Source organism: Lissotriton vulgaris, chromosome 4_1, assembly GCF_964263255.1.
Source record: "Lissotriton vulgaris chromosome 4_1, aLisVul1.2, whole genome shotgun sequence".
NCBI classification, from domain to species: Eukaryota; Metazoa; Chordata; class Amphibia; order Caudata; family Salamandridae; genus Lissotriton; species Lissotriton vulgaris.
Genome location: NC_141691.1, coordinates 2,073,329,692 through 2,073,349,199, shown reverse-complemented (window position 1 = coordinate 2,073,349,199; position 19,508 = coordinate 2,073,329,692). Strand labels below are relative to the sequence as shown.

The 19,508-nt window shown below is 45.5% G+C and overlaps 1 protein-coding gene across 1 annotated transcript in view; it reads right to left on the bottom strand.

The window, feature by feature from the left end:
• LOC147725041 (cytochrome P450 11B, mitochondrial-like) overlaps positions 1 to 19,508 on the bottom strand; it is a 131,768-nt gene that overhangs the window by 72,768 nt on the left and 39,492 nt on the right. Inside the window, exon 2 of the mRNA XM_086966506.1 lies at positions 14,139 to 14,294. Within this exon, the coding sequence (XP_086822632.1) occupies positions 14,139 to 14,294 (156 nt within the window). The remainder of the gene's footprint in view (positions 1 to 14,138; positions 14,295 to 19,508) is intronic.

Sequence of the window (19,508 nt, the reverse complement as noted above, 5' to 3'; positions counted from 1 at the left end):
CCTGGCGGTGCCTGTCATGCCAGAATCTTGTGAGAGTAACAGAGCGCCTTGAACTCAATACGACGCTCAACTGGCAGCCAGTGGAGTCTAGGAAGCATATGGGCAACAGAGTGCGATCTAGGCAGAGCAACCAAAAGCCGCACCGCCACGCTCTGAGCCCTCTGAAGGTGTTTAATGCTCGCTTTGTTGGCACCCAAATAGAGACAGTTAGCGTAGTCCAGTCTGGACACAATGGATGCCTGGATAATAGTCTGACGCACCTTGAGGGGAAAGAAACCGAGCAGTGGTCTGAGACCCCGTAAGAGTCCAAAGCAGGTCCCTGCGATCGCCTTCGACTGGTTCTCAAAGGACAGATTACTATCAAACCATACGCCCAGATATTTCACTGCCTCTTAAGGGCAAGGGGCGGGCTTGAGGCGATCTGGCCAGCACTGGTCGGACCACAGCTCACGATCCCTGCCAAAGAAGAGAATCTCAGACTTGCTGGCGTTCAGCTGTAAACAGTTATCCGCCATCCAGTCCGAGATGGCTAAGAGGTCGTCCTTAAACTTGCCCAAATTGTTGACGGACTTCTTCGAGAAGGCAACCATCAACTGTGTATCGTTGGCGTAAGACACCAGGGTCAGCCCCCTATTCTTAGCCACCTGTGCTAAGGGTCTGATGTACAAGTTGAACAGCAGGGGACTCAAAACAGAGCCCTGCGGGACTCCCTGATGTAAGGCAGCCTTCCGAGAGTGGTATGGAGGAAGTAGGACCTGAAAAGACCTGTCCTCCAGATAAGACCAAAACCAGGCCAGTGGCAGGTCTCTTACTCCCACTTCCTTAAGACGTTTCAAAAGGATCTCATGGGAGACCGTATCGAAGGCAGCACTGAGGTCCAGAAGTACCAGTGCCGCAGAGTCCCCCATGTCCAAGTTACCTCGGATGCTCTCTGATACGGTAAGTAGCGCAGACTCAGTACTATGCCGTGGCCGAAACCCATGTTGAGTTGTATCGAGAATAGCGTTCTGCTCGAGGAATTCGGCCAGGATAGAATTCACATGGTATTCCACCAACTTGGCCAGAAAAGGAAGCTGCAAAATCGGTCGGTAGTTCCCAGGGTCCCTTTGGAAGAGTTTCAGATATTATCACTGCATAGACAGACATTTATTAAAAGCAATACTTTTTCGAAACATTAATGGCTCTCACCCCAAAAACAATGCCAATAGTGAACTAAAAGGCGGGATAGTAGACATGTAAACCATAAACATGGCCTAGATTCTTATCATACATGGAGCAACATTACAGCCTATTGAATCAATATAAGAGATGCGTGTACAGCGCACATCCTGAACGCAAGTATTTAAGAGTGCCCTCATGCATGATAATAAAGATAAAGATGGCTCTGTGACTTAAAACATTTGCCTAGGATCACACAATTTGGACAAGCTGTGAAGCCGGTATTGAATCCATGATATTTGGTTCACATTTTGACCCAATGGGTATCTCAGTCTCTTGCTCTCTCTCTCTTTCCTGTTTACATCAAAGGCCGGCCTTTTGTCTTTGATACTAGGCTCCCGGTGAGAAAACCGGTCATAGAGATAGCAGACCCGACTCACTGCCCCAGGACACAACCACCAAGACAAGAATGCTTTTATTTGTGGGGTGTCACACCCCAAACACACAGGGGCATTGCTTCAGGAGGTGTGTTTGGTGTGTGACATCCCCAAATAAATGCATTCTTAGTTCGGTAGTTGGGCCAAGGGGCGCTGAATCGGGTCTGCTATGTCTGGGTCGGTTTTTCGTCATTGGCCAAGAATAAGTGACCAAGCAGTGACCGTTGCTGTAAAACAGGAAACCGAGAGACAGAGGTATACATCTGGGGGATGGATTTCAAAATGTGAAACCATAAAACCTGGAATCCCAGCTTCCCTGCGTGCCCAAATTGTGTGATTCAAGGCAGACATTTCATTTAACAGCCTCCTTTTATTTTATCATCACATATGAGAGCACCTTTAGATACCTGAGTTCAGGTTGTGTGCTGCACAAACACCTTTTATTATTGACTTAATAGATTATAACCATGGACGTCGATACATCAAAATGCCATGGGTAGCGGAAGCGACATCACATTTCAAGTGACCGACGCCAATATAAAAGATTTTGGAGGTAGGGCCAGTGGGTGGTTTCTGCAGGTCTGAGGTGTGTGACAAGGACAATGTAATTGCAGTGTGGATGAGGACAGACAGATCAAGGGAGACAAGGTAAGTTGGTTGTGATGAGGCAGCACCCGTTTGATGAAGATGTCGGGTTCAGTTGTGGTGTTTCATGATAGGATGCATTAGGGTTTTCCAACACAAGGATTTTTCACGGTTCTTGAGTTGTCAGTTGTTGGCTGTGATGAGAAAAGTGTTGAAGTGGTTGAATTTGCAGACAGAGAAATGTGTACATTTGGGGTGACAGCGGAAGTGGGAGTAAGGAAGTGTTCTGAGAGGATGCTCATGAGTTTAGGGAGATATAGGTAGGCTGTGGGGTTTTAGGTTTAAACCTATAATAACTGATAAAACCCCACTGAAAGAAAAATAGTCCTCACCGGTGAAAACATATAAACACTGAAAAAACACCTGGAAAACCACAAACTAAATGCCATTCAAAGAAAGGAAAAAGAGAGTGAAAGAGTATTTTTTTTTCCTGAAGGGGTCAATACAATGTAACTTTGTTATACAAGCTAGCAGTAACATTATTCTGCTTGAGTTTTGCTTTTAGAGATGCCACTAAAATATTCTTTCTTATTCCTTTTACTTTTTCAGTTTTGTGGCCTTTGGTCTAAAGATGCAGGGTTTAGTTTTATGTTTTAGGTCTAGTTTAATTATTTTATAAACTATAGAGAATCAGGAAATATCAAACTCATATTTGATATTTTGGCTGCATTTGATTCTTTCACTGATAGCTAAAATGGCTGGTTTCATAAAAATCTTTCCTAATATGTGTCATCACATTTACCCACAGAGAATGGGTAAAAACCCTTAATACATCAGGCCATAGTTTCTAGTGGGTCAGTATCGATAGTAGGTGAATTGCCAACACCTCAGGCTTTAAACATTCAATGCAAGATATAGTGACAAGTATATACATACCCAAGCATCTGGGATAGTGGTGAAAACATGACACCAGACTTTTGTAAAACATGGAACACAGTCTCACTGGTAATGCTCTGCAAAAAATGTTCTTTCCAAGTTCAACAAAGATTCGAGTGATATTGTTTCTATTTGCAGTGATTCAGCTACGTATATAAAAATGTTGTGTGATGACCTGTCAAAATTGATAACCGAGCTGAAGTGATTCCCTGTAGGAGATCCTTGCCACTTGTTAGATGGTATGCTGTAAGCATCTTTACAATCTTCAGAGTTTATGAGGGATGCTATTGACTTTTTAGACCATTCTGATGCACTGTTTTATGCACAGCAACTAAAATGCAAATATTTATAACTTTGTGCTTTATGTGGCATCAAAGAAAGAGTCATCCCAACTGTGTCCCTTAGCTGATGGTTCTCAGCCCAAAGGGCTATGAATGATGAGAGGGCCTCCTTTTCACAGAAGTTTACATGGGAAGGAAAGAGCAAGCGCACAAGACCCAAAGACTCACTGAAGAAGTATTGTATGGTTTACTACAATAAGATTAATTTGCAAAAATCTACTTGGACCTCATATACACTATAAGTACACTGTATATATACCTTGTTCTTTCAGTGCAGAAAGCAGGCAATAATAAAAGCAAAACGTTCCATAAACACCGGAAAAACACTTTTTCTGTTGTTTTTAGTGGCGTGAAATTGTGTAACAACTGATAACAACAGTTTTTTAGGATATTGAAAACACTGAAAAAACCCCACCAGAATTTACCAAAAATAGAAACTGAAAACAGGAAAGCCTAGATATAGGGGATCTGTATGTTTGAGGCATTACATGCATCCAGAGGAGAGGATTCTGTAATAGGAGAGCAGAGTGTAATGCATTCTTGTTGCTGGTTGTTTTACAGGTTGGGTTCCAGCACCTCAGAGGGGCTTCATCTCAGTTTGGATAGATGGGCTCTCTTACATACCACGTGCAGTGTAGCAGGCATCATGGGATGCAGTTGGGATATTAACGATCCGAAGTTGCAAATAAAGTGGCGTGGAAAGATGTGATGAGATGAGGAGAACCTCCATTTCTGTTCCAGGGAATGTATGCAGTGTCTTTGTTTAGACTGGGTGAAAACCAACCTTTGATACTCTAATGCAATGTGAGGCAGCCATCTTGGATTGATTTGTCGTAAGGCATGAGGAAAATGGTTCCAAAATGGATGCTGTGCACGTGTTCACATCCGCATGTGCGGGTAAGCATCTTGGAAGTTTTGCATTCATTTTATGGTTGTCACCTGGTGATATGGAGGAAAGCTGTGGGTGGCAATCAGAATGCAAAGTGACCGTTGTAGGACAGGTGGGCTCCTGGGGAGCTGAAAGTTAATAGAGTGAGCAGAGGACTGCAAAGGAGGGTGGAGCAGGGAGAGAGAGAGAATATGTGGAAATAGTGCCTCATACATTGTAATAGAAAGACCTGCCATCAGCAGTGGAAGGATACAACACCTTCAATCAAAACTCAGTGAGGACTTAAATGCCCCTAGTGTGGCACAATCACAACTCTGGAGAACGCCATCGAATGAAAAGCAGGCAATTGAGACAGAGGAAACATGCAATCGAATCAAGAGCAAGAGGCGAATACAAAGCCGGTCTAATACAATGGTCTGTTTACCAAATGATACTTAAACAGGTGATTAAGGTTTACAAAGGTTTACTCGGGGGCAGCTCTTTTGCTCTGAAGGCTGCTGCTGCTTGGAATGTCCTTCCTCTCGCCTTGCGCAATATTCAGGACCCAGTGGCCTTTAAGAGGAATCTGAAAACACACCTCTATGTTTAAAGTCTATTTTCTCACTCTGCAAGGCCCCGCTCCGGGAAACTCGTGAGTATCTGTGCGCGTATCTGTGCACGTTACAAATTTATGTAACATAACATAACAAAGCAAATGCTAGCAGACAAAAACATGTGTGAAATAAAAAAATGAAAGAAGATGGGAAAGCTCAAAGCGTTAAAAATAATGTAACAATAACATTTTTATTTAAAAATTGAGAAGTGTCTGGGGAGGTGCCCGCACTTGGAGACTGGTGCAGGGATCTTGATGCAGCGATGTTGGCGGAGAGAGTGGTGTACCTGCAGCGGGGTTGTTCCCGGAAATGATATAAAATCTGGGGTGCCTGGAATGAGTACAGGGGGTTTCTTTGCGATCCACCAATGCCAGATGAGGGGAGTGATTCTGAATCTTAGGCGGGAGGAGGTAACGGGTTATGGGAATGTACCAATTGAATTAGAACTATATTATCTCAATATCCTGCATAAAGTGCTGATGATGTCTTTTGCAATGAACTGCCAGATCCAGTGTATGTACCATTTATCTAACAGATGCCCTACTATTGTTATTAATAAAAAAAAATTTAAAAAAAAATTGAGAAGTGAACATTTTGAAGTAAAACATTTTAACTTATGATGAGAAACATTTGGATTAGAACCTGATTTCAGGATAGGTGATTCATAATACTAACGGGATTAGACTGTCTAGATATACTGAGTTTATTGTAGCTTGCTGTGGAGATTCCAACCGATGCATGATCAGTTCACAATTCAAAGACTTGGCTTGGCTTAAATCTTTTCTCGAAGACAGGACCCAGGCTGTTTTTCTTCCTCCTTATACTTCAACCCCTAAACCCCTTGGATGAGGAGTTCCACAGGGTTCTGCTTCGAGTCCGACCCTCTTCAATGTGTGTTTGCAGCCACTGGTGAGTCTTGTGGAATCATGGGGTTTGCGTGTGATTTCATACGCTGATGACACTCAACTCCTCCTATCCTGTCAGGAGAATACTGTGAAAGCTTTGAGTTCATTCAAACAGTGTCTTAAATCAGTTGTTGAATGGATGAGCAGAAATTGCCTGAAGCTGAACGCCGAAAAAACGGAAGAAACAGAACCAAGGGGCATATTATCAAGGCGGGTGAAAATAAACTATCGCCACTTTAGCGGCCGTTTTTTGGCCGCCAAGCGGCAATAATTTCATCGCCCTATTAGCAAGCTGTTGCTAACATTAGTTAGCAACAGCTTTTAGGTGATAGCGAGCGGTTTGGGGCCCGCTTTGCATGTCAGCGATATTTATCGCTAAAGACATGCAAAGTGGGCGTACCCAACCTGTTAGCGACTAAAAACTGTTGCTAACATCGCTTTCGCCTATTATCAACGCAGGCGTAGCGATGGAAATATTCGCTATAAGCGCGAATATCTCCAAAAGCTAATGCCTGCTCAGAACAGTTCTTAGCCATTATATCCAATGGGAGGTGGATATTATGGCTAAGACCCTATTGGCGTTTATGCGTGAATATCGCTGTATTCTCAGCGATATTCACGCATTTCGCCGCTATCGCAGGATATTTTATCGCTTTAGAGATAAACTTTGCTAATAGCACATTATCTCTGCGATAATATCCGGCGATGCTTGGCGATAAAAAAAAACTCGCTAAGCCCATTTTGCGATAAATATCGCTAGTTGTTGGTATTATGCCTCCAAATGTTCCCCTGAATCTTGCAAATTGGGCCTGGGGATCCTCCTGCTCACACTCCCACAGTAAGAAGTTTAAGGTTCAATTTTGATTCTAATCTTTCTTTTGAACCCCCAGTCGAGGCAGTTTCTTCTAGCTGTTTTGCAACACTTACATCTTTAAAAAGTATGCTGCATTTGGTTCCAGAAGGTACTCGTAAGATCCTTGTTCTTTCTCTGGTGACCTCTGGACTGGACCATGCGAACAGCCTATATTTGGTTTACCGGCCTACTTGATTCAGCGCCTTAAGATTATTGCAAATGCCGCTGCTCTTTTAATTTTGAAAATTCCTACTCGTTTATCAGTGACTTTTGATTTGTGACAACTACTAGGTGCCTGTAATTAAACAGATTCAATTCAAGGCTCTAACCTTTGCCTATCGAGCATTTGAGCAAAACATTTAAGGAGGGGCTTCAAAGCTTATGGTCAGATTAGAACCTAGGGATCGAGCAGTTTAAAACAAGTTCAAGTTTCTTTGATCCGCAAAGCTAGCAGCTAGGAGAGGTGGGAGGTCATTTGTCTACCCCACTTCTAAGCTCCGGGACTCTCTCCCATCTCGTCTTCATGTAGCCCCCTCTGAAGGTATGTTTAAAATGAATTGAAAAGCTTTTCTTTTCTAAGTCTTCTTTTGATATTTATCATTTTTTGGGTTTGGTTTCCTTATTTGATTTTAGTACGGGTTACATGCCTTAATGCTTAATTTGCCTAATGCTTAATTTGAGCCCGTGGTTTCTGATGCTCAACACTGGCACTTAATTTTCTTTTTTTTTTTTTTTTTGGAAAACCTTTATTTGTAGAAAAAGTACACCGCTATTCAGCCATACAACCCGGAGGCCAGGCAGCATCATGATAACTCTCACGATCGTGCACAAAACTGTACACAGGAACATTCAGGTTTAATTTTCAAGTATAATAGATTATAACAATAAATAAACCAAAGACCAGAAAGGAAAAGCAGGAAGAAAAGAAAAAGAAAGAGAGAGAACAAGAAAAAGGGGTAAGAGACCTAGGCTGAGGACATGTATCGTACCTTGGGCTGACATCACGGGGGGAGATCGGGGGCCGCACACCCTATTGTGCTTGCAATGCAATGAGTGAAAGTATTTCGGATGGGGAGTAGTAGAACAGGGTAGCAAACATGGAACCACGGGAGGGGGGCACTATGGAGATAGACGGGCATCAGGCACCACCTCCTCGGGGGGCACGCAGATGTCACCTCGGTACGAATTCCATGCTCCCCACACAGACCTCCACATTCTAGGTTTGCCTCTGGCCGCATACACAGTTTTCTCGCGAAGCATGCACCAGTCCATGTTAGTTTCCCACAGGTCAATCGTGCGGGGAGCTGGCGCGCCCCACCTCTGAGCAATGTCTCTCTTGGCTATCATGTTGCCCAGAGTGACCCAACGGGTCTGGGCAACGTTGTAGTCGTTCGGGCCCCAAATGTTAAGTAAGCAGCGCCGGGCTTCCGCAGGTACAGTCACACCAGTCACATCTCTCATCACCTCATGCACCCGCATCCAGAACCGAGCCACCTCAGGACATTCCCAGATGATGTGCATGAAGGTCGCAAGCATTCCACATCCTCTCCGGCACATACCATCCTGCATGAGTCCCATGTGTAGAAGCCTAGAGCCCGTAACATCGACCCTGTGTAGAATTTTCAGCTGAACAAGGCGTAGTCTCGCCGAGATGGCCACCTTCCTAGGGGAAGAGACCGCTGACTGCCATTCCTCGTCATCCACCTCAATGCCATCGTTCACCCAAAGCTCCCTCAGCTTCACCAGCAAATCAGACCGCACATTAATAAGCTTCTTGTAAATCAGGGAGATGGCACTGTCCGGCATATGTCCGTCCAGCACTCTATCCTCCAGTGGAGACGATTCGGGCACCACCTCTCCCACCGTTATACAGGACGAGAGAGCGTGTCGAAGCTGTGCGTATCGGAAATACTCCGTCGCACCCAGTTGGAACTCAGCCTGTAATGCATCAAAAGATTTGACCACTCCCCCGGCCATCACATCTCCCACCTTAGATACACCAATGACATCCCATCTATCAAACCCTTTGGTATGCCACAGCTTTCCTAACAGGTCAGAGTCATATAGTGGAGTGGCCATGGAAATCCTGCCCTGCCAGCCCAACGTTTTGGTAACCGCCCTCCACAAACGCACCGCAGTCTTGGTGGGACCCGTCAACTTCCGATCAGAGACCTCGAGTACAGCGCCCTGTAGTAGTTTCCGTCATTCATAAGCCATCGGTCCATGGCATAGCCCGGGCTGACTGCTGGGCCGTAGAGGCCATGATTGATTGCCGCCAGCTGGGACGCCCAGTAGTAACGACGCATATCCGGCAAGGCAATGCCACCGTCGTAGCACGGTATGGTCAGTTTAGCCAGGGAGATCCGTGGCCTACCATCCCACAGTAAAGTGCGCTGTAAGGATTCAATCTCCCCAAAATATTTGGCAGGCACCGGATCCTGGGTGTTCTGCAACGCGTAGAGGAACCGCGGCAGCGCCATCATTTTAAACAACGCCGCCCTGCCCAGTAAGGAGATCGGCAGTTTTTTCCAGCCCTCTACATCTCGGCGCAACCTCGCCAAGGGTGGAAGCAAATTGTGTGTGTACCGTGCTCGGGGATCCCTTGACACATAGATACCCAAATACTTAAAGCCCTGTTGGGCAATCTGTATTGCACAGCCACGGGGAAGGCGCGGAGTATCCCCACACAATGTATATAGAGAGGACTTGGACCAGTTAATAACCAGGCCCGAGTATTTCCCAAAGGTGCCCAGCAGGTCAAACACCACTATGAGTGAGCGGCAGGGGGAGGTGAGGTACAAGAGGATGTCGTCAGCGTAGAGCGACACCCGGTCTTCAAATCCCAGGGACCATGTTATCCCAGCAACATCGGGATGCACCCGGATCCACGCCGCCAAGGGCTCAAGCGCCAAAGCGAACAAGAGAGGCGATAACGGGCATCCCTGCCGGGTGCCTCTGCGTAAAGCGAAAGAGGCTGACACTCGGCCGTTCACGGTCACATTAGCCAGCGGGGCAGAGTAAAGGAGCTGGACCCAGCCGATGTAGGTGGGTCCAAACCCCATCTTGGCAAGCACGGCCCACAGGTAGTTCCACTCCAGCGAGTCGAATGCCATGGTGGCGTCGAGCGAAGCGAGCACAGTAGCTTCAGTAAGCAGGTGCGCTCGCGCCATGACCGCGTGGAGCCTGCGAGGACTGAGGGCCGTGTTACGGTGCGGTATAAAGCCAGACTGATCCGGATGGACCAAGTCCGAAATTACCCCCACTAGTCGGTTAGCTAGCAACTTAGCCAGGATTTTGGGTTCGGCGTTCAACAAGGAGATGGGCCGATAGGAGCGGCATAAGTCACGTGGCTGCCCCTCCTTGTGTATAACCACTATGGTGGCAAGTCTTTGATCGAGCGGGAGCTCTCCAGCCTCACGGGCTTCAAGGAACATGTCTAGCAGGGGCGCGGCCACTGTATCGGCCTTAAGCTTGTACAGTTCCACAGGGATGCCATTGGGCCCCGGCGCTTTGCCGGAGCGCAACGACTGGATCGCCAGCGCCACCTCGTCGACCGCCAAAGCTCGGTCCATGTCCTCCCGCTCGACATCCGAAAGACAGGGAAGCTCGACATCCTCCAAAAAGGAGGTCGAAGCAGCTTCCGGTAGGGAAGCCGCAGATGTGTAAACCGCCTCAAAGTATTCCGCGAACGACCCAACAATGGCTGCCGGGTCCGTCAAGACCAGGCCATCGTCGCCCAGTATCTCCGGGACTACACGGGACGCAAGCTCTCTCCTGTCCAGCCACGCCAAGAGCTTACCGGCCTTGTCCCCAGAGTCATAAATTCTGCCCTGCTGTTCCCTGCTCAGCGCCCTCGCCGCGTCAGTGGCAGTGGTCTGAAGCTCCGATTGTTTCAGGGAGAGGGCATGGAGCAGCTCAGGAGTTGGTCCTAAGGCCAGTTGGGAGTTCAATTCGAAGATGTCAGACTCCAACCGCACCATGTCCTCATCCCGCTTTCTGCGCGCTTCCGCAATCAAGGAGAAAGCCTCGCCGCGGAGCACGGTTTTAAAGGCCTCCCATAGGGAAACCGCCGAATCAACCGAACCGAAGTTCTCGGCGAAGTATCTCTCTATGGCACTTAATTTTCAACTACGGCACTAATGCAGCCTGACACATGGTGGTGCTATTTGTGTAATTTGAAATGAGTACAACAGTTGTTTGTTTGTTCAATATACATTAAAAACAAGTAACACTTTTCGCCGAAACATTTCTTATAGTTTGGAGGCCTGGAATAGTCTTAATTGCCACATCTGTAGGTGTTTGATGGCTAATAGTTGTGTTGTTACTGGCGCTGGTGGGGTAATGGGTGGTGCAAGCTGCAGTGGCCTCCTGATGGATGAGGGCCCGGTTTAAGATGTAAGCACTGGGTGCGACGCTTCTTCGAAAGCAGCTGCGCGCTTTATAAAATATATTGTGTTGTATTGTAGCTTTGATATTAAGCTTGGATGAGGACAGCTTTGGCAAACGTTCCCTATTGATCCATGGAAATGTGTAATTTTGACTGCAGAAGATTATTACAGAAATCTGTGTCAATGGTGCTGTTAGATTGCTACACCTTCTTTACAGGGTCACAGAATCACAGAATCATCTTTAATATTGTTTGATGTTGATAAGCGGCCCGGATGGCCTAGTCAGAGACTGCTGGGGAAAGTAAGCGGGTTTCAGAGCCTGGAATGTGTGAGGTTGTGGTGGCAGGAGCAGGGACATGTCTGAGGAAGGGTTCAGACTGGAAAGTGCTGTGACATACAGATGGGCATTGAAGGTAGGCCCTCCTTTGTACTTTGATGATCTTACTTCTTCTGGGAGCCCTGGGGAACCTTTACTTTCTTGCAGTGACAGAGGTCCCAACCTTATTTGTTGAGGAATCCCCAGAACCAGTGGATCTTTGGGAAGCCCTAGGTTTAAACCAACATTAGAAGAGGTTATGCACAACATTGACGTCCTCAGAGATGTGGCACCGCATGGACGGGGGACGTAGTTTATTCACTGCCTTAACGTGCACCCCCATGATGGCATCCCCATGGTTTGGTCCACTCCCTGATACTGTGCTGTTTTACCTGAGGTTTGAGGTTTTACTTCCTTAATATGATGTCTTTGCAGCATGGTTTGAATCCACAAACTGGCCCTGTCAGTTGTCTGGTCTCCTCTCACTGGTGGTTTGGGGGCTACCTTGGTCTGAAGGATGCAATGCTTGGTTGCGGTTGAATAAGATGGGGTGGCTTCATAGGCAGGGACCAGACACATGCGGGGCGCATAATCCAGAAGGGTTGTGTAAGAACCTGGCACTTCTAAGTTTGATAAACAATTTTAGACTTCCTATTTGAGTTTGACAGGCACCACGAAGCAACATGTCACCTGATAGGGGAGTGTAGCCGACTATTAAACTTCTGAGCCTTAGTTTTTCTCTTAAAAATATATTTGATATAAACCTTAAAATCTCACTCCACTGCCTTGGATCAATCACATTTGTGTAGAGGAAAAATGGAGGATTGTGCCCTCACGATTTGTCAGTAGTAGTCCGAAAATGAAATGCAAACGTTCTTTGAAAGTTTTACATGCATAGTTTTTATTTCATGTTACATCTGTGGATAAAGGACAGCCGACATGTGTTTTACCCTAGTGGCCTATAGGCCGTGGGCTTTTTCAAGGCAAGGGTCAGGTGTTGGTGCAGGTTGAAATCATGATTCTCTAAAAGGCCGGTATCTCGTCTCTGCGGTCCTGGAACAAACCAGGACCGCAGAGATTTCTACACTCTCCGACACTCAAGAGAACTGTGTGGGCGGCCGGTATTTGTGTTCGGACCCTTACTACTCTATCTACACTGCAGGGACCTATACCGCTATATCAGTAAGAACGGGTGACTAGTACACAAGTCGGACCCTTGCATCTTTATCTTTTTCGCAGAAAATTGAATCGCTTATTTGCAGAGACTGGGCGACTACGATATAGGTCCTCCATTGGTTAATTATCTGGACAGCCGGATTGGAACTCTTGTCACTATACACTGCCATCAACGTTACCTTTCGGTTGAGCCATATTATTGGAATATTGGAGTTTACAGCCCGTGAGAGCCCTGACGAAGTTCATGTGAAGGAAACGCGTTGGCTGAAGTTTTAACCTGAAAATTAATAAAGATTTTTGAAAATTATCTCGGAGCTTGCAAGCATTCTGTTCTGTGCACTGTCTTTTTGTACATATACCTTGGATCTGCTTAGCAGGAGAGTATTGGTGCGGCATACTCTGGACGTATTGTGCACTGATTATGGCCTTATGATTCATACTGAGAAATTAATGTGCATAACCATGGTCAGCCGCCTGTTCCTTTTTAATTAAACTTTCAAAGAACGTTTGCATTTCATTTTCGGACTTCTACTGACAAATCCTGAGGGCACAATCCTCCATTTTGTCTCTATACATACTTTTACAATGGCTCTTGGGTGAAGCCTTTCTCGAGGGATGTGTCACAACACAATTGGACCCTGACAATTGTAGCACCGAGACCCAGAAATTTCCACCCAAACAGTTATCAATCACATTTGTGGTCTCTGCAGAAATGAAGTTACTTTGCAATCACTTCAGGAGGCACCAGCATTCTCTGACGGTGGAGCTCCATCAACAATAGGTCTGTGGACACATAAACGCACAGCTAAAAACAGAGGCACTCTTTTATCGGATTTTGGCGTAGGGCAGCGCAGCACATCACCTCGCTCTACTGCCCTAAGCCAAAGTGAAAGGACAGGAATGCACCATATTTATGCAATAATTCCTGTCCTTTCTCCCTGGGGTGTTGCTGTTTCTGCAGCCTTGCGACAACACAAACCCCATGTTCCCAAGCTGGCTGTGTTGTTGGCAGGATTGTTTTCGTGCACCAAGGGGCACCTTCCAGCACACAAAGAGTCCTACAAGCTGTTTTGAGCTTTCTATCTGTGCCGCTCAATGCAGCACACATACATAAAGGAAAAAAAACGAGGAGAAAAAAAGATATTTCTCCTCGTTACGCCTCACCTCGGGAGGAATAAGGATTCGGAGCTTCCCCAGGTTTACATGATTTTGTATATCTGGAGCAGGATCAAAATCCACGGGTGTTGAATGGAAACAACCACCGCAACACCCTTGGAGCGCCTCCCGGGCGCAGAGTGAGGCTACTCAGCGATTTGTGTTGCTTTGCCTTACTTTATATCTAGGAGGACACTCAATGCCATGCAAGGTTGCTTCGTGCGGCTTCATAAATCTGATTCAGAGCCCTGCATCACGCACGCCCGCTTTACCTGGTGCAAAAGTGATTCAAGGCTCTCATAAATGACTCCCAGAGAGTTTCGAGAATTCTCAATGCCACGTTACACCACTTGTACCCCATGATGCCCTCTGGTGGAATGGCCCATGCATTCGTTCACTTACTTACAGGAGGAAGACCCCGCACTTGTGGTTGCGCAGCTGTCGGTGTGCCGCCCAGGCCTCCACTCTCATGCGCCGTGGGAAGATGCCTTCGGACTGAAAGAGCTCCGCCACATCCCGCGGGAGCATGATGTTCACACTGTGGTGAGTGCCTATGTTCTCTCTGCACAAATGAAAGAGAAAAAGGTCACCCTTTTGGATGACACACCAAAATGTACAACGTTCTTAAAATATTATGCAGCTGTGCATAAGGCTTGGGTATTTTTTCATTTTTTACATAGTTTTATATAGTGCAAACTTGACCTGGTATTGGGTATCAGAGCGCTTTTACATGAGCACCAGTTGCGTTACATGAGGACACATTCTTTTTTGTTAGGCATGGAGAGATTAAGTGATTTGCCCAGAATCACAGGATGTTCAGCGTTGTTGCTGAGACACAAACCCAGTTCCCCAGATTCGAGGTCGAACACCCTAGCCGTTAGGCCAACTCCTCTCCTATTTGGGCTCCTGGGCTTCCGCCAGTCTTCTACTTTGAAGTTTGGTAACTTTTTTTACCTTTCATGTCTCAGACATCTTGAGTCAACATCTTGGTTTGCTAGCAAACCTTGCCTATGCCTGGACATCTGAGTAACCACAAAATCAGATTGTTGATGTTCTTGTATGGGAAAGAAGAGGCCACGTTCACGCTTTTTCTTCCGGGTGGAAGAGCTCTCTGTCTACGAACTGCTACTAAAGTTGATTAAGTTACCAGCCTCCCCCAAGGTGTACCATGTGCTGCAGTACTGGGATCCCACATGCTCTACCAGGTACCATGAGTACATGGTACGGCTGAACATATATGGGGAATGTAGATGAAGATAGAGGTTCCCTGCACCCGTCTCCATGGACCAGCCCCCGGTGCTTGAGGCTTTGGGACCACCACAAGGTCTCACTTGTAGTGTTGTGTGATCATGTGCAGTAGGACTCTTGGGGTCCCCGGCGGGCTCCTCAAAATGTTTTGTAATGAGTTGGGAGGTATTTGGGTGTGTCAGGGTGTGGTGAATAAAGTTTATGACATACTGACATCAGTTAATGGTTGCATGCCGAAGAATAAAGACGTGTTACAGAGTGCTATGTATCGCGTGGTCATTTGTGTGCTGGAGAGCTGGGGAGGACACAACATCGCCCATGTCTGGTTTCAGCCTAGAAAGCACCCTGCACCTGCACCCAGGCAGTTCCTATCAAGAGCAAGGCCCTGTCCTGCCCAGAATCGGCTTCACCCAGGAGGGACGTTTGGCCTGTGGTCCCTCACTGAACATTTCAGTGAGCATTTGCTGCTCACCGCTCTCCAGTGTAGGAACAACTTAGCTTGGCGAATAGCACCTTGAAGTGGTTAGCAGGAGACCTGGAATTGTAATGTGGCACAGTTTGGGATTCTGACCTACTCGCCTGCATGGTCTACAATTTCCCATCAGTTACAGGGCACTGGTGCCACCTCCATTTCCTCCTGCAGCCACTGGGGCCCCTCCCCTTCCTTCTGGAGCCGCCTCCCCTTGCTCCTGCAGCCAGTGGGGCCCCTCCCCTTCCTTCTGGAGCCGCCTCTCCTTGCTCCTGCAGCCAGTGGGGCCCCTCCCCTTCCTTCTGGAGCCGCCTCTCCTTGCTCCTGCAGCCACTGGAGCCACTTATATGTCCAGGTTGTGCCCATGGGGAATGTGGCAACTACTAGCCAATAGGCTACCAAGTCCCCTCCTGTCTAGTGACAACTTCCCACAATGCACTATTCTGCCCACTTCCTACATGGCAGAACCCTTCTCCTGGCACGTGGCGCACCCCATGGGTGTGGCTATCTGTGGGTTTCACGCCCTTGGGAAAGCTGGTTCAGATACTCTCTGTCCATATGCCAACCTCTCTGGAAGAGCAAAAGGGCTGCCACTCTCTTGTTTGTCCACCCTTTGCCCTTCAAAGGAGACTTCACCTTTGAAGCTCACCCTTTGGACTCACACATTGTTTTCTGCCTTCCTGCCAGGGAGAGGTCACTCCTTGTCCACCGGCAGGCCCTTTGTGTTCCTTTCTGAGAGTTATTCACTGGCGCCCCCTGGAGAGCAGAAGGCTGTCTTGTGGCCAGCAACTGTAAGCGGTACCTGGAACACAGGGCAACCGAGTGGCTACTTGCTAAAGCTAACCAACCACCAGTAGACTCTCCTGAGTATAAAGACCTAAATCGCAAATATTTCTATGCATAATCCCGACCACTCATACAATAAACAAACCATCATCCAAAATCAAAGAATTCAGAAGGCCAGAGTACTAGAAAAATATTTTAACATGTGGAGCATGATACATAAAACGATATCATTACAAACAATACCTGAAAGAATGAAATAGAGAAGTGAGAACTGAAACAGACCAATCAATATGTCTTTTATCATAGACACTTCTACTTTACTGTCCCTGGATATCCATAGAGTTTAATTCCTATCAAATAAATGACTTGTGCCCGAAGATAGTGTCAATGTATGTATCCAGTGTGCTCATATGTTCCCTGTAAGTACTGGTTGAATATTAGAAACCAGGAGGACACACCCAGGGGAACCGATTGGTTTTATCTGAAAGTACCCATAAAAGGTAATACAATATTGTGATATATTAGCTGGAAAAAGCACATGAACATTGAATGATGAGTGCTGGTCATATAATAGATTTCCTTTTTTAGGGGCCTATTCGTATTAGCCTACTTATGGGGTTTTCTTCACCAAATAAGTTTCCCGCAAGGGCTGAAGACACCTGGCGTGTTGGAATTGATAACCCTGAGTCACAATTTACATCATCCAACACTGAGGACAGTTTGAGACAAAAGGAAGATACCCCCCATTTAGTCCCTTGAGTAACTAAAATTACTATATATTAATAAATTTGCTTGGTCTAATGGAGTTTTCCCATTGCTTGGTTTTCAAGCACAGAGTTTTGTTATATTATCCCCACATTGTGAAGTGAACATGATATTTAATGCATTTTATATTTGTAATTATGTAATATTTTAATTTGTCTGGTAGATGTATTTAATTGTTGTCCAGTTGTCAGGAAGACAAATATCCCTATCATTCCGGAAGAAAATTGATTTTTATTAAACCTTCTCCACCGAAACACATTTTTGGACACTTCATACGAGCACTGGACATTTATTTATAGGAATTAAACTTTATGAATGTTCAGTGACAGTAAGGGAGAAGTGTATATGATAAAAGACAAATTGATTGCTCTGTTTTAGTTCTTACTTCTCTTTTTCATTCTGTAATGTATTGTTTGTAACGATATTGTTTTATGTATCATTTTTTTAAAAAATATGTAAAAACTGTTTTATCGGATTAAAAATATATATACTTTTTCTAGCATTTGGGCATTCAGAATTGTTTGAATTTGGACGAAGGTTTGTTTATTGTATCCGTGGTCAAGATTGTGCATTGAAATATTTGAGATGTAGGTCTGTATACTGAGCGGAACCTACTGGTTTCAATAACCCCGTCCCCACCGCAGATGATCCCGCAATCTTTGACTATATGAATAATGAATTGGCCGAGTGACCGCTACCTATAAATATTTGCAGTGATTTTAATATAAATCTGCCCGCTAATAGAAACATAACTCTAGATAAAAATTGGAACTATAGCGGTCGGAAACCAAAGGTATTTAAAGCTTTGAGGACTGCACTCACTGACATTGGGCACTCACAACACTACTCGATTCTAGTCACACCATTTATTCTTTTCCGCATAATAAGCTTGGAAGATTAGATTTTATTTTTGCATCTCACTCTATTCTTCACGCGTGTTCTATAGAAAACACCACACGTATAGTGGCAGATCATAATCCCTTAATGGTAAAAGTAAGAGGGGTAACAGTGGTTAACAGAGATATGGCCAGCTGGACTTTTGAACGATCCCTACTTTTAAATGATGAATATTGTAAACATATGAGGCTCTGGATTCCCCAATTTATTAAGAAAAACCTAGGGAGTACAGGGATTGAAGTAGTCTGGGATGCATTTAATGCAGCAATAAGAGGAGAGACACTGAGCTTTTCGCTTTCCCTGAATAGAGAAAAACGCCAAATGCTGGACAAGCTGCAAATCCGATTGGCTGTAGAAGAAGAAACTGTAATTACTGCTCTCAGGGATGGCGACGACCCTGCAGATGCGCTTGCAAAAATAATGTCAGCTAAATCGTCTGTCATGGAGCTAATAGCCAAAAGTGCTGCAGATAGACTAGAGATATGGAGGAAGGAAGCAAATGAATGTAGCGAGCAGGTCGGACATCACCTTGCAATTAGGTTAAAGACTCCACACAAGATACAATTTCAGATACAATTTCAGATCCAGAGGGCATTCGTAAAGTGTTTCTTGCCTATTATCAAGGCTTATATTATGAAACCACCACGGCTCATTCAAATGATATCATGACATACATACATAACCAAATTCCAGCGGTGCAACTATCTCAAGATTACCAGGTTCAACTTGAAGATCCCCTTCAATGGGTCGATGCTCTGCGCTGTATTAATAGCCTTCCTAATAGTAAAGCCACTGGCTTAGATAATATTCCAGCTGAATTTTGTAAATAAAATTCTACTGAAATAAAGAGGGCATATATTACCTATTTGTACATGTTTTCACGGGAGGAAGACTACCTGAATCATAGTTGCAATCTAAAATTATTGTCTTCTTGAAAAAGCACAAATCAGCGCTAGATCCTGCCTCTTATCGCCCTATAACCCTGATAAATGCGGACAGCAAAACGTATTCTAAAATACTAGCGGTTCGATTAACAGGGGTAATACATAAAGTAATATCACCTAGGCAACATGGATTTATCTCTGGACGCGGCTCCATAGACCATATTAGAAGAACTATTTCACTTTTTGATGCCACCCACATTTCCAGAGATCCAATAGCACTTATTCTACTTGACGCCGAGAAGGCCTTTGACAGGGTTTCCTGGCCTTTTTTATGGGATTCCCTGTCAAGAGTCTGGATAGGCCAGGACTTATACAGGCATTCAAGATGATATATTTTTAGCCTACCACAAAATTATTTTTAAATGGTGCACTTACTGATACTTTCAAAATATCTTGAGGTACCTGTCAGGGATACCAGAGCTGACCTTTCTTGTTTGCACTATATATAGACCCCTTCTTACAATTTCTGGAAGCCAATCAAAATATTAGCCCCATTATCTCCCATGGCTGGGAAACGAAGGTATTGGCCTATGGCGACGATATTGCTCTGGTAACTTCTAATCCTGGAAAATCTATGGCTGAGGTTGAAGCAGAGGCGGCCAGATTTGGAAATTTATCAGAATACTCCCTTAATAGATCTAAAACTCAGCTCATCTGTAAGAATGTC